The 16447-nt window shown below is 42.5% G+C and overlaps 1 protein-coding gene across 1 annotated transcript in view; it reads left to right on the forward strand.

Moving 5' to 3' along the window:
* LOC109474082 (tolloid-like protein 2) overlaps positions 1–14837 on the forward strand; it is a 30428-nt gene extending 15591 nt beyond the window's left edge. Inside the window, exons 2-3 of the mRNA XM_019774298.1 lie at positions 13595–13823; positions 14696–14837. Of these exons, the coding sequence (XP_019629857.1) occupies positions 13595–13823; positions 14696–14837 (371 nt within the window). The remainder of the gene's footprint in view (positions 1–13594; positions 13824–14695) is intronic.
* Positions 14838–16447: the final 1610 nt, after the last annotated feature.

A 16447-nucleotide genomic window follows, 5' to 3' on the forward strand; every position in this document is an offset into this window, starting at 1 on the left:
TACGCAGTCTGTCCCGATCCTCATCCGCCCTCTTCACCCCTGTTTTGACAGTGGATTTCCACAGGGTGCGGTTAAGGGCGATGTTCTCCCAGGACTCGGAGTCGATGTGTGCTGCCCTAAGGTCCCTCTTACAGACGTCCTTGTATCGCAAATGAGGGCGGCCTTTTTTCCGAGTTCCGCGCTCAAGCTGGCCGTACAGTAAGTCCTTTGGAATGCGGTCTTGATCCATGCGGCGGACATGGCCTAGCCATCTCAAGCGACGTTCACTGAGAATCGCATACATGGTCCTGGATCTTGACCTCCTGAGGACCTCGGAGTTTGTAACCCTGTCCATCCAGGTAATGCCCAGGATCCTACGTAAGCATCTCATGTGGAAAGCATTAAGTTTGGCTTCTTGTACCGCATAGGTTGACCAAGGTTCATGGGCATCAGGGCGTGTCCACACGCCGGTGGGCCATGCATGCCGCATGTCTGGGGGCCAGACCTCCTCCGAGCTCCCTGCAGTTTAGCCTGGGGCCTTGCGGTGCCCAGTTACCATCTGTAGCCACGAGGAGGCACTGCATAGGACTTGCTGTGGAGAGGCTATATACTGGCAGGAGAGACTTACGCACTCGGCTCTCTTTTCGCAGTGCTGCGAACAGCTCCGCTAGCCAGCGGTGAGGGCTGAAAGCGAGAGGTGGCAAGCACACTAACGCTACGCCTACACACTAGACGCATCACACAGCCATTTACAGACGAATTGCTGTGTAAGGGAAGTAAAATAAGGCAGAAATTGGCCAGAGATGACAATAATGACAATGCCATAAAAACTATTAAACGTTATTCAGAAAAAGCACACGGAAACTCTTAAAATAGACATTGTTGCATGGCGTTATTTTTGTGCCCACCCACTATTTCAGACTAATAAAGAACAAACGATGAACGGGAACTCTAATAAACTGTTTTTATCTATTCAAACCACGTAGGCATGAGTCATCAAGGCGTCGTCGCCATGTCTTCACAGGATCGCCACAGCGCGCGCCTTCTTGAATTGTTGGAACATGAAGCGCTCACAATTAAACAACAGCAAGTAAATTTGAATTCTATGGATGTGATCCTCAACAGACTTCAAATTTAATACGATTGGAAGAAAAAAACAAGAAGGGCGAAAAGGATTCACCCAATTTTTTTAAAATTTTGAGATAATAAACTTTGAAATAAAGTTCAGGTGAAAAAATCTAAATGTCATTTTAAATGTGTATACCTTAACTAGGAGAAAGTTGCCTTTCGCTGTTGAATTTGATTTATGCTTAACTTTCAGGACCTTCGCGGTCAATAATCTAGTTATTAGGTAGACCACACCATCAACCAAAAGGTGAGGTTGAGCGGGAATATAAGAATTTTAATGAAGTCAACAATGACAATGATATCACGCCCCTCACATGCCAGAAACAACACCGTCATTCGGCTACACACCAGACGGTCTCAACAACACAAAAACAAGACATATTTCTGAAATATTTTTGAGAGACTGACCTTGCAGAGATTAACAGTTTACTGCGGCAAAGAATTTGACGATAGAATGTGATCTTCTAGGACCTAAGGCCACCAAAAAGACATTATAAGATTAATGTCGAGAAAGGTCGTGCAAAATGCTCGTATGACAAAATTATGGTGGTCAGCAACTCCCTAGACATGTAAATGCAAAATGCTACGATCCGGCTACCCCAACCCTAACTACTCTTCTCCCCGGAGGCCAAAGTGAGGACAAGGGAGGGGGGAGGTAGGGTTTCCCAGTGCTGCAAACGGCAGGATGTTTTCTCACTCCTGATGTAGAACTTGTACGGGTAGCGAGGAGGAATTTTCTAGGAGAGCATCCTATATGATATCATACGCAGGAAGAATATAGAAAAGTTGTTAAGGGCTAACACTACATGTGCATGTATCTACAATAAAAATCAAGGCATTCGTTTTGCTGCCCACATGTCTTAGGCTAATAGCAGGGGCAGTATTCTAATACTACTAGTATATAATAATGTACACAGGTAACCTAAAAAACCAAGTGTATAGTAGAAGCCATGGCCACCGTAAAAAGGATAGTAGTGGTGATAGTGGTAATGCAAGAATGCGATGTAAATTGTTGGCTGTGTTATATTGAGCCTAGACCACATGTAACAACTGGTCTTTCTGCGTGGTAGGATTTGGTTACAGTTAGGCCACACTGACTGAATTTTATGGATGACATCCGCGTGCGCATTGATTTTCGACTGTTCTCAAAAAAATCACGTCTTCGGAGTCTCTAGGCTTCTAGATTAGGACTCTAGTCCATGGTAGTTAGTGACAATACGGAGCCAGTAGTAACACTGGATCGGATGGCACTCAGGATACCGAACGACGGCAAGAACTCGTGCCGATTCATATATTCCGCAAAAAAGCCATCATGTGCCGGCTTGTCGTATGCGTCGCTATGTACTGCGGCAAATTCACAATACCAGCTTTGTATTTTCTGTGGTTTAATAACATTTTAATTTTTGTCCGGAATTCCTTTTTTTCGCCCGCGCGCACTAGTTTGGGGGTGTTCAGAGGATGACATCCATAAAATTAAGACTGTGTAGCCTTACAGTATCTTACGGTACCTTAGACTCTCACTATAAGGATCTAGTTACTATAGCCAAGTCGATTTATATGTGGCATGACTTTATTACCTTCGCCAAGAATTGGAGAAGGTTATGTTTTCGTGTCCGTGTGTCTGTGTGTCTGTGTGTCAACAGCATAACTCGAGAAAGCTTAGATGGATTATCTTGATATTTGGTAGGTGGGTAGGTCTTGATGAGAGCTCGAACTGATTAGATTTTGGGCCCCCTGGCGGCTTGTCATGGTACTGCAGCTGAACTTCCGGTTTTAATATCTCATGATCTAGACAAGCTAGGGTGACAAAATTTGGATGACAGGTAGCTCTTGTGCTGGGAAAGAAGTGACGTGAGTTTGGGCCCCCTAGCAGCTTGCTCTGGAACTGCAGGGGGGTTTAAAGGACAAATGTTTAAAGGAGGATAACTCAAGAACCGATTGATGGATCATCATGATTTTTGGTATGTAGGTAGCTTGAGATACGTCGATGAAGGTTAGATATCCAGGTAATACGATACGCCAAAATCAATTACTCAAGCAACTGGATATGATTTTGAAAACGTCAGACGTTTCGGCTAGTATCCACTACCTTTCGTCAGTGACTGAGAGACCAGAGGGGAAAGCAGGTTTATAAACACAACCTATTGATTGATATGCAAGTAAAGTGAAGACAAATTTTTTGGAAGTCGAGAAAGGAACAAAAGTCAGACAAGTCAAGACAAAATGATGCAAATTAGTCTGAAAGCTCCTGTTATACGGAACAGGAGCTTAACTGTTGTATGTCCTCGGGGCTGGGAGTGCCAAATCCCAAGTCCCGGAAAGATCGACCCGTAGCCCCCCTTCCCTGTTGAGGGTGGGGTTGTACATTCTTTCATATATTGCCTCTTTAACACCCCGTTCCCACCAGCGTGTTTCGCGGTCTAAGATATCCGTGGACTCGAGTTTGAAAGAGTGACCCTGGTTGTGTTGTAGGTGGTGGAAAATAGCTGAGGAGTAGCCGTTGGCACTAGGTCGGCAATGCTCTTTGTATCTTACTTTGAGCGGTCGACTTGTCTCTTCGATGTAGGTGTTGTTACAATTGGGCTCCTCACATTTAAGTTTGAAGTTTGAAGTTTATTTCATACTACAGCCTTATAGCAGCCTAAAGGCTGAATTGACAGGTCTGTTTACATACAGTGTATATACAATAAATAATTACATTAAAGATGTCTAAGTGTGCTTAATAAGACGCATTAAAATTTAATAAAAGCCTATAGATATTTAAAACGTTTGTAAGCGATATATACATATGAGGAAATTAACTATTTTGTAGAATGCTAAGCGAGTAATGAAAAAGTCGTGAGTTACAACAAAAGGTTCACGGTTAGGCATAAAATAGTCGGTTAACAGGGATCATTGTAAGAATAAAATGACGATGTAATAGTGAGACTAACAATACAAGGCTCTAACTTTATAACTTGTGTCCATTCAAGATTCGTTGTTTAAAAGTTCGATCAAGTAGGGCAATGGTGAGTTTTTGTAGCGCTCCGTGCGACGGTATGGTGTGTCAATCTTGTGAGAGTTGCGAGTTTGCCGTCCGGACACATCACGCCTGGTCGGGGGTAACCAGTTCCTGAACTCTGAGTTCAACAGGGATGTGGCGAATGACCGACAGAGGCTAACCCGTCGATCTGACAGTGTGGTGAGATTCAGACTCTCCAATGCTGACGCGTAGTTGTCGTACTGATGTCCGAGAATAATCCTACACGCCCTTTTCTGGATGCGTTCTAGACTTGTGGTTTGTTTGACAGTCAGCGATGAATGCCACACGGGTGTCGCGTACTCCAAGGACGGACGAACATATGCGGTGAAGACAGTCGTCAGGTCGGTAACTGACATGCCGAACCGTTTAAGTCTGCGCAGTGGATACAGTTTTTTATTGGCACCTGTGATCATGTTGCTGACGTGGGTGTTCCATCTTAAGTCGTTTTGAATGGTCACGCCGACGACTTTGATGCTTACTACCGATTCCAGCTCTTGGCCTTCGAGGGTGAGTGGTAGTGGTATTGGAGGTAATTTTGCATAGCATACATGGAGTACCTTGCATTTCCGCGGGTTTAATTTCATTTTGTGTACACCCACCCAGTGGTTGAGATCATCTAGGGTTGGTTGTAAGGTGCAAGGTTGACGCGTAGACCATTTCTGTGCGAGGTTTGAATCGTCGACGTACTTCCAGCGGTCATGTACATCCCGAGATGCCCCATCGATCACGGCCATGAAGATGATTGGCCCGAGGATTGTTCCCTGGGCCACGCCGCATGTAAGATGGGTCCAATCAGAACTTTTCCCCTTGTAGTTTACCCTTTGCCGTCGGTTTGCCATAAAACTGCAAACCCATGGTATTAGGGCAGGACGTACTCCCAGGTTCAGTAGGCATTTAATGGCTGTAGCATGGTCAACCCTATCGAACGCTTTAGACAGATCTGTTGTGACAAGGGTGCAGGTGGAAGATGGTGTTGACGTTGACTTGTACATAAAGTCTAGGAGACTTACTAGTGCGTGGGTTGTCGACCTCTTCCGCCTGCAGCCAAACTGACGAGGATCGAGGTGAGGAGATATGTCTTCTAATATCCAGTTCGCGACAAAACGTTCACAAACTTTGGCAAGAAGTGAAGGGATATGGGCCGCAACTCATCAATATGTGGCGGTGAACACTTAGGTAGTGGGGTGACATTCGCCTCTTTCCACTGATGGGGGACGATCCCCTGCTTGATCGATGTATTGATGAGGTCGCAGAGAGGGCCGCTAATTTCACATGCGAACTCCTTCAGTATGACTCCTGGCAGACCGTCGGGTCCAGGGCTCTTATGGGGGTTGGTAGAGCGTAGGTGGGCATAAACTTCCCAGACTTCAATGGTGGGAAGTGAGAAGTCAGGTAAGAATGCAGGAAGTGATGAAGGATTCAGAGGTGGTAAGGACTGTGACACTTCAGCGAATTTGCGGTTTATTTCGTTGGCTATCGCTGTGAAGTCATTTTGGTCGATGTTAGGTGTATTGATAAGTGTGGTCTTCCTACTCATATTGCACATGTCCTTGATGTTCTTGTACCAAGTTCTGGGGTTTTCCTTCTTGCGTCCTTCTACTCTGACTTTGTAAAAGTTGGACTTTGCTTTGCGGATCTCTTTCTGCACCTTGGTATTGTAGTACTTGTATTTAGCTTTGAGTTCTGATGAGAAAGCTTCCTGTCTCTTCCGGATGAGAAACTTGACAAGTGGGGTTACCCAGGGCTTGTCATTAGGATGAAGTTTCACTGTTTTTGCTGGGAAAAACCTGTCAATACCATGGGTGAGTGTTCCGTAAAATGCCTTAGCCTTGTCGGTCGCAGTTGTCGCGTTAAATACTTCTTCCCATGTGTAAGTGGTAATCCATCTCCCAAAGTCGCTTAATCCGGGTTCGCGTATTGGTCTTGTAGTCTTCTTTGCACACGTGTTTTGTTTAAGTCTCACTTGGGGTTTCCACAGCACACAGTTGTGATCACAGAGCGATAACGGTGGTAAGATTTCAGGCTTCTTGTAGCACGCTCTCATGTTTGTGATTATGAGATCGAGAATTGCATTTCCCCTGGTATTGTTGTTTACAACTTGAGAGAAATCCCGGTCTAGAAGGATGTCCTGGATCTTGGCGTGGTTGAAGTCTCCTACAAAGGTAAGTCCGATGTTAGGATACTTTGTGCGAAGCTGATCCGACGCAGTGATGAGGTGTTCGACGAGTTGATCTTCATGGGGCGACTGTGGCGGTGAGTAAACAGTACATATCGCAATAGACGAGAACTGACGGGATAGTTTGTGTGGCCGCACGTTGACCCATAGGCACTCGAGAGGCTCGGGGACAGAGATTTCAGAAATGATCCTGGATGGTATGTTTTCACGTACATACAGAGCAACTCCCCCTCCTCGACGACTTGTACGGGATTTGGTGTAGACAGTGTAGCCGTCAATCGTTTGTTCTGGAGTAGTAGGAGTAAACCAGGTTTCTGACACAGCAGCAATATCAACATCGTTATTCGAAAGCACTCCTTGAAATTCGTCCAACTTGTTCAGTAGAGATCTTGCGTTGGTGAGCAGGAATGTTGGAACAGGTGTGATGCTGTTGGGAGAGATGTTGTTTACAGGCTTGATCACTGTAAGGATTGCGCGGGAAATTCCTGTAGGCAACAACCCATCCCTGCCGGAGTTAATTAGTTCACTTCCCCTCCCTATTACTGTACCAATATTGCGAATAAAGTGCCTACCCGCTTTCTTTCCTCTAGGACGGCTTGCTCCCCTGAGTATTCCGAAGTCTCGTAACACGGTTTTCACCGGTGGGTTTGTTCTTGAGCTACTGTTCTTGAGACTCCTCATAAATTCCATGGTGTATTTGAACAGCGTCCTGGGCGCCATTGTTGTCCACTATTGTGAGGTCCTCGGTGAAAAGGGGTTCAAATTTTCACTCTTGAATGCCGTTCAGTGTTTCTGAGAGACCGTCCCGATGATCCAGGAGCCTTACGAGCGTATTTGAAAACAAATAACATACTGAGTAGACAGTTTAGCTCGTAAAAAATTAGAAAATTCCCAGCAGTTGGGGAGCCCAAATTAAACCGTGGCTGCCCTTAGAAGCGCCACCTACTGAACATTTGAGTCTGTAAATAACATTCGCCTTGGCGTAGGTAGCTTGAGTAATGCTTGACATACTGATATTACAATTATGCAAATATGGATGTAATTTGCATAATTAATGAGGAAATTCTATTAATAAGCTGCATTCCATGATAGGAAGTTCAAGCTTGCGACATATGTTATTAAAAACGAGAGAAACACAGGCAGATATCGATTATGCAAATGAAGACTTAATTTGCATAATTAATGAGAAAATGTTATTATTGCATAGTGGTAACTGCCTGGATTTTTATACTTGGGGTGTTTGAAGTTTAGTGAAGGTGAACATAATTTAACATAACTTATTTAAATAAGGACCTCATTTGCATAATATATGAGGAAACGCTATAATGACATTCTTTGTTAAAATAAGACTGTTGGTGGAGATTATGATCAACAGATATAATTCATGCAATTGAGGATCCTATTTGCATAATCAGGGGGATTAAACATTGTATATAACTCTTATTCATAAAAGCTAACATCATTTGGCGAAGGTATGAGATCGTGGAACTCTAGTTGCTGAACTGCGATAGGTTGCACAATTGAATGGAACATATAACGGATCTACAGTTACAAACTTTTAAGTTAAATCAAAAAGTAAAAGTAGACAAAAAGAACAGAAACTAAATACCCGTACAATTGAGGGTAACAAAACTACAAAACTAAACCGGTGCACTGGACAGACGGCGGAAACAGAGGGACAGAGAACCCAGTTCTAGGCGCGCGCGTCCCGCTTTTTATATTAGTACGTGGTCTGCAGGCTTGACGCGTCTGGGCCACGTGCTCTCACCACCTGACCCCGGACTGTCTAACGCAGCGATTGGTCTGTTTCACACAGGGAAAGTCATTAAGTCGTTTTAATGTACATTTTTAAATGCTAGTTATGTTTGAAAAGCGACGATACCTCACTACAGTTCCTGGCCATAGAAAAGTGTTCACCCCGGCTGTTATTCTAACAATGCAGTGGAGAGCTACTAGTAATGTGTTACAACTTTTGAATGAGGACCCAGGAATGGGGATCACTATAGAATTGAATATGAGGATCATCCCAAGGCATATGTAAGGAAGCATATCTTAAGTCACATTTGAAACGGGGCCTGCTCGGTATTCAATTCAATTCAGTCTTTATTAAACAACTCGCAGACTTAAGTCTGAATTGTGTTGCTCATTACAATATTCGGGAAACGTTTAATAAGATTACAGACAATCATCTTAAGTAAAATGCGCTTTCGTTTACAAATATAATACATTACATAACATTACAAATTAAAATATATCATAAAACACAGAAGAGAAGACGTCTGTGCCGCTGTGTCACTCGGTGTATAAGGTACTGCAGACACGACAGATAAGTGAAGTCTGAGCGCAAGTACTATATTCATTACTTGGCATTTAACAGTTCAACTAAAAAAGGAATTGGTGAGTTCTTGTGACGTGCAGACCGACAGAGTGGAACATCAAATTTATTAGCATTACGTGTACTTCTACCAGAAATGATCTGTCTCAGCGGGGGCAACCAATCACGGAACTCAGAGTTCAGCAGGGATTCTGCAAATGCCCTACAAAGTTCACGACGTCGGTCAGCAAGGGAGCTGAGGTTCAAGGTTGTCAGTGCCATATAATAGCTCGAATACTGTGATCCCAAGATGATTTTACAGGCCCTCGTCTGGATCCGTTCTAGAGTCTTAGATTGTTTAGTGGTCAAGGCCGGATGCCACACGGGCACTGCGTATTCCAGTAAAGGGCGCACGTACACGGTGTAGACAGACACCAGGTCAGGAACTGACACACCGAATCTTTTCAGCCTCCGTACCATGTAGAGTCTCCTATTTGAGGATTTCACCATACTGTCCACTTGCTGGTCTCATTTCAGATTGTTTTGAATCGTCAGGCCGAGAACCTTGATGCATGTAACGGTTACCAGGGCCAGTGATGATCAGTGGTTCAGGTGGGGGAGGAACCTTAGCGAAACAGATCTGTAGCACTTTGCATTTCTTCGGGTTCAAAGCCATCTTGTGGTCGCTAACCCATGTGCTCAGGTTATCAAGAGTAAGTTGGAGTGTACATGGTTGACGTATCAAGCGAATATCTGCAATGTTCATATCATCCACGTACTTCCATCGGTTAGCCACGTCACGCAGAGATCCATCTATCAACGCCATAAAGATGACTGGTCCAAGTATAGTTCCTTGTGCTACGCTACAGCTGAGGTTGAGCCAGTCTGAGGATGCGCCCTGGTAAATCACACGCTGCCGTCGGTCAGTCATGAAGTTGCAAATCCACGGGATCACAGCCGGGCGAACACCAAGGTCAAGTAGGGATCGAATAGCAGTTGTGTGATCGACTTTGTCAAAAGCCTTAGACAGATCGGTGGTAACAAGGGTACAGATCGATTTTGACAGTGAAGTGGATTTGTACAAGTCCACCAAGTTGACAAGCGCGTGTGTTGTCGATCTATGCCTCCTGCTACCAAACTGGCGGGGGTCAAGCTTTGGAGAGATGTCCTGTAGTATCCAATTAGTCACAAACCGTTCTCAGAGTTTAGACAACATTGCAGTAAGGGAAATGGGCCGGAGTTCATCGATGGATGGTGGACTAGACATTGGCAGGGGAACTACATTAGCTTCCCTCCATTGACGTGGTACTATGCCTTCCTTGAGTGAGGTGTTGAATAAGTCACAAAGAGGAGTGCTCAGTTCGCACGCGAATTCCTTGAGGGTACAGGAAGGGATGTTATCTGGACCGGGACTCTTGTAAGTATTGGTGGCTTGTAGGTGTGAGTACACATCCCAGACCTGAATTTCAGGTAACGGCTGGGCCGGTAGGAATGACGGGAGAGATGAGAGATGACAGCTCCAACGGCGGCAATGACTGAGACACCTTTGCGAATTTAGCATTAATAGCGTTTGCAATGGCTGTGTAGTTGTTTTGATCAATACCAGGGGTGCAGATGCGACTGGTTTTCTTGTTCATGTTGCATATTGCTTTGAGTCCATTGTGCCACGCTCTAGGATTGTCCTTCTTATGGCCTTCAACGTCGATCGTGTAGAATTTGTTTTTAGCATTCCGGATCTCTCTTTGGACTTTATTTCTGTAGAACTTTGACTTGACAGTAGAACCTTCATGCATAAACGATCTCTGTCTCTGTTTTATCAGGTGCTTGATCCTTGGTGTTATCCAAGGTTTGTCACAATGGTGGATTTTGACAGATTTTGTGGGAAAGAACTCGTCGATTGCAGATGTCAATGTGCTGTAGAAGGCATCAGCCTTTTCTTCAGTCGTGTTTGCAGTGTAAACTTCTTCCCAGGAATGGGTGGTTATCCGACGTATGTTCTCGGTGTAGACGCCGGCCGGCGTCATGAAGCCGAGCGTGCGCCGGCTGTTCAGGGTCAGGATTAAATGTTCCTTTACGGCTCCCTTTCGGGGCGCTGAGGCGGCTTCTATAAAATTCACAAAGTCTTGGACACTTCAACGGCCGGTTTCTGTTAGGGACCCGTCCGGTGCCCGGTCCGGATGACCCGTGTGGGATGCGGTAGGGTGCCGACCGGCTCTTGCATTCCTGCCCGGCAGCTACGGGGTCCCTGGCGGAGTCCAGTGGCAATCCTGGCGGGTCCAAGGCTGGTACGCCCCTGGCTGGTATGATGGGTTCGCCCCCGGTTGATGCCCAAACCCTTGTATGGTCACTACGACTCACTAATGATGTAGCTATGTCGAAAACATCACAATACAGCACGTCGGCAGAACGTAATGCGCCTGCGCAGATCCCTGGATTTTCGCGGTTTTCGTTGGATGTTTGGTCACCGTTGCATCAGCATTTTGCCTGTTGCCTTTTCCAACACAACATTTGGAAACTACAGAGGGAGTGTTAACCTTATATGAGCGAATACAACCTTATATGAGACGTTCTGCCGAAGTGCTATGTACAATACATTACGGGTTTCGCGCAGGTGCAGTACGTTCTGCTGACGTGCTTTACATAATGACGTCATAATGACGTCATTAAGGTGATTTTATTGGCTAAAACCGTCTAGATAGGCTATTCCATGAAAACTAAATGGTATACAACATGACTTTACCAAAAGTGTTTATGACAGAATATTAGGGTTTACTAAGTCTTATGTTGCCCATAGCAACTCCGGTGACGTCATAAAATGACGTCATGCATATTTAAGATATCCACCATCTTGAATCATCAATCTTGAATTTTCAAAAATAGTTTTTTTTTTCATGATAAAGCCTAAAATACACTGTAAACATACTAAAGACCTTCATTTAAACCTTTTTTGGAAAAAGAAATGGTATTGGTGTATTGATGTATTTGAGTATTAATGAAATTTTAATGAAGATAACCTGTATATACCTGTTCTAATGATATGGTCCGGCATCTTGAATTTTTGCCAATGACGTCATCAAATTAGCATAAATTATGCATATTTAATGATAAAATTTACATTCAGTTGTATGGGATGTTACTAATATTAGAAACCATCAGTAACTTGATATAAAACCTCTAGTGTTGAAACAAAAGTTACTAAATTTAGCTAAAAATGCTTGTCAGAAACCCATTGCCATGGCAACACAAAAAATCATTATCTTATTCGAGTTATTACAATAATAGAGAATTGTTGCCAACAATATTCTAGAAAAAGTCACCAAGTTTGGCCCTTCTAGCGCTAGCCGTTCAGACGCTACGTGACATCAATTTTGGCGCGCGGACTTTTAGCCCCCCCCCCCCGTCTAGGTAGGGTTAATGCAGCTACGTCCCCACTTCAACCTGAGTAAAGTAATATTGGGGTCACATTTGGTATCTGTTTCTATTGACGAAAAATCAATAATCTTTATTAAAAATTTACGCAACTACATGTTGTTCCCATAATTGATTTTTTTCAACTTCTTTGTGCTTTGTTGTCTTTTAAATCATACTTTTTGTTCTATTAGACTGCCCGGCCGGGCCCCTGTTTAGAAATGTGACCCCATCATAAATTTGTAAAATTGTGTTTCATGACATTCGACATCTTGGTAGTGAGCCGAACACTCTGTCGTTACGCCACACGACACCCCGTCCGTTGATTAGAAAATGTTGACATTGCTCAAGGCTGTGCGGCATGGGATACACTCCAGTAGTTCGTATTCATCGCAATGTTTGTCATCTGTAGGTCTGTTTCTACTTCCGAAGCAACCGCACTAACGCATGTTTTCGTAACCCCCCTATGTAGTGCTTTAGCTTCAGCCATACGGTGTTTTCAAGGATCACTCCGTCATTTTAGTACATTTCGCACTTTTAAAAGATCTAAGGCAAATTGTATCTTCTTAAATATTACTTACCCAAGCCACCCCGTATCTGCTTTAAGCTTGCACATTACATGTCATTTGGCCCCCAAAATTAAATCCATTTAACGTTATGACAGAGTAAGAATGAGAAACTTGTTGCTATTGCTGAGGTGACATTCCATTCAGTTGCGTTGCACCCCGAAATACAGCACATATGTACCTGGCGGTAGTCCCAAATTTTGGAATTTCAATGGAATTCAGGCTAACATTTATAATGATTTGTTGTTAGTAGATATATCTCGCACGCATTACCAAAATAACGGTTCATTTGGGTGTAATACCAGTTCCAGAACCCCACATACATGTATACAGATTTTGTCAAAAGATAGCCCAAATAACTCCGCGGAACTTTACTCGCCAGTGCCTCCACCTCGAACATTCTTAGCAAGAGCACGCTTTGCCACTTACACTGAAGCAAATCACCCTTTCTTTCTCCATGCACCATCTCTTAGGAGGAAGTTCCACGCTGAAAGCCTTTTCCTACAACAACATCACTATGGAACAAGCTACCACGTGATTGTTTCCCACATAGGTTTAACCTTAAACGTTTTAGGTCTAAGGTCAACAAACATCTGTTCTCAGTAACTCAAAACATTTCAGTGGCTCACTCGACCCTTGTTTTGTGGTGAACTATTAAGTAAGTAAAAAAAATCTATGACATTTCTAAATCCTGCATTAAAAGAATATATAATAGAATGAATAAAAAAGGCAGGGGGTATTTGTCCACTCTATACCTTTATATCAAATTTCAAGTGATGTAACCTAAAATGTAGAAATTGAATCCATTTAAGAAAATAACAGGATCTATGAGAAAAAAGAGAAGAGTAAATGAGTGAAAACAATATTCAAATCAACACCATGTATATACTGAAATAAATATGTATAGACCCAGTAACTCTGTATGAAACATAGCCTCCCTTCACGCTTACATAATGACGTGACGTTACCTGCACCTGATGATGTTATTTCTCATTCCACAGTAACCAGCGGCACCGGATGTGGAGGGAACCTGACGGCTCCTTCTGGAGGCCCTGTGACGTCACCCAACTATCCCGGTAACTATGGCAACAATGAGAACTGCGAGTGGGCGATCACTGTACCAGAAGGAAGCATCATTATCCTCACGTTTGACAGCTTTCACACTGAGAGGTATAATGACTTTCTTACAATCTACGATGGAGCCAATGATAATGCTGCAGAGATAGAAAGGTAATTACTATTATTCATTTGTTTCAGGCACTTATAATTACTGGCCCATAATTAGACAGTAGACTAACAAAACATTAATACATACAAAACACACACATAAAAATCTAATCCTATATAAACACGTTTTCGGAGGTTTGTGAAGCACGAGTTTCGGTTGAAGAAAACTGACTTTAAAAAACGTATTGATTTACGTTACGTTTGTTAAATGGCTTTTTCTCCTCTATAAGGTACAACATATATATATTTAGGCCTACATACGTAGGCATGGAGTCGGGATATGACTTCAGTACATTGAAAATTTTCGTGTTGGTCTTTGGGAAAGGTTTATTAGCTTTACACGTGATCATATTCATTTTCTATTGTCAGCTTGGGTGAACTGATTCTTAAATTGCTAATGTTACCAGTTAATGTTAAATGTTGATGTTAACTAACTGACACCAAAGGTATCAGTCATTTCAATAGATCATGATCAACTGAGCGCACCAACTTCGACTACAGACCTTGATCGACCGATGTTGAAAAAACGAAAAAAATGACATGTTTAGGCTCGTCCTACATGGCATTTAATACTCGAGTAATAAGGATAAGCTATAAATGTCCATGTATGTGATGACCAACTGGGATCTCTGAGGAATGTTTGGAAAGTACCCAACTTTATATTCAAACATCGCACTGGCACTACAAGTTCGAAGTTATATATCTTATGCTCCTTAAATCAAATCTACACGAAGTAATAATGATAACCATGGGGTATTCACGGTAATCTTAACGCTTGAATTTATTCTGCATAGCAAAAAACAGTCCCAAAACTGGGAATATTACAATAGTTTGTGCGTCAAATATTGATTTTCCTTATTATTCCATAATGTTAGGTTATCCGGTGACCAATCGCAAATTATCCCCATCATCAGCACATCTAACACGATGTTTCTGAGGTTTACATCTGATAGGAGTTCCATCCGTCAGGGGTTCAAGTTCTCCTACACAAGTAAGATCTTTGACTACACTTCTTAAATTAACAATGTCACTGATATCATTTAGTATGCTCGTTAATATTAACTGTGGTTCTGGCAGTTTTCCATCATTTTCGGTATATGATTAGTTTCTGAGGTCCAGAAGATGGAAAAATTTGCAAATTATGTGAATAACCGTTTAAAAATTCATTAGAATACACTATAGGACATTTATAAATTGTATATAGTTATATAGTTTGTAAAAAAAATATCTATGTAATGTACGGGAAGTTGAACATTTATAGGTAAAATATATTGCAAATGTACACAATTATTTGATAAATGGCAAAGGAAGGAAATCCATACCTTTACATTGTTTTGTTTCAGGCAGTACTGCAGGTCAATGCTGGGATCCTGGTGTGCCGGCCAATGGGAACAGGGATAACAACAGTAACTTTACATCAGGACAGACAGTCAGGTACACCTGTATGGACGGGTATCAGCTGTGGGGGACTGCGAATATAACCTGCCAGCCGAACGGGACTTGGAGTGGTGCTACACCAACTTGTAGAGGTAATAAATAAAGAATAAAAGTATTGACGTTAGGGTTAGAACTCCTGGTTTAAGGTTACCGTAATACAATATACACGTACACCGGTGATCATCAAATTTTGATGTCACCTAGCGTCTCAACGGCTAGCCGTAGAACGGCCGAACTTAATGACTTTTCTTAGAATATTGTTGGCAACAATTCTCTATCATTTTTTGCTAAATTTAGTACTTTTTGTTTCAACAATAGAATTTTATGGGTTTTATGTCAAGTTACTTATGGTTTCTAATATTAATAACATCCCACATAATTTTATGTAAATTTCATCATTAAATATGCATAATTTATGCTAATTCGATGACGTCATTGGCCAAGATCCAAGATAGCGGACCATATCATTAGAACAGGTATATACAGGTTATTATGGGTTCACCACACCACGAAGTGGTGGTGAACCCATATTGCTTTTTTATATTTAAGTCCATACCATGGTATGGATGAAATATATTGTGTTCTCTCATGTTTCTTCTCCTTCTTCTCCTTCTCCTGCCATTTCTTTAAATGGATTCATCTCTGCCATTTTCCGGCCAAATAACACGAAATTTGGAATGAAGGTAGAGTGGGCAAATACCCCGACGTCGTTTTTTTTTCATTTTTTTGAAAAATTGTTTTATTTGGTTTTTTTGGCCATTTTCAGGCAAAAAATATACATTTTGAGATCTGGTTCCCAGGTACTAAAACCAAATGACCTGAAATTTGTTATGGGGATACCTTGGACATATGTCTACAATAAGTCATTCAAGCTTTTGACATACACCACTTTAAAATTGGGAAAAATAAGGCTTTTTGGCTATTTTCGGACCCAAAATGTACATTTTTGGCTCCTGTGCCCTAATATTAAATCTGATTGACCTGAAATTCGGTATGGGGATACCTTGGACACATGTCCAAAGAATGCCATTCACGCTTTCGACATATACCACTTTAAAAGTGTGTAAAATAGGGCTTTTTTGCTATTTTCTTGGCTCCTGTGCCCTAATATTAAATCCGAATGACCTGAAACCTGGTATGGGAATACCTTGGACACATGTCCAAAGAATGTCATTCACGATTTTGACATA

The sequence above is a fragment of the Branchiostoma belcheri genome, unplaced genomic scaffold (genome assembly GCF_001625305.1).
Source record: "Branchiostoma belcheri isolate BF01 breed outbred unplaced genomic scaffold, Haploidv18h27 scaffold101, whole genome shotgun sequence".
Classification (NCBI taxonomy): domain Eukaryota; kingdom Metazoa; phylum Chordata; class Leptocardii; order Amphioxiformes; family Branchiostomatidae; genus Branchiostoma; species Branchiostoma belcheri.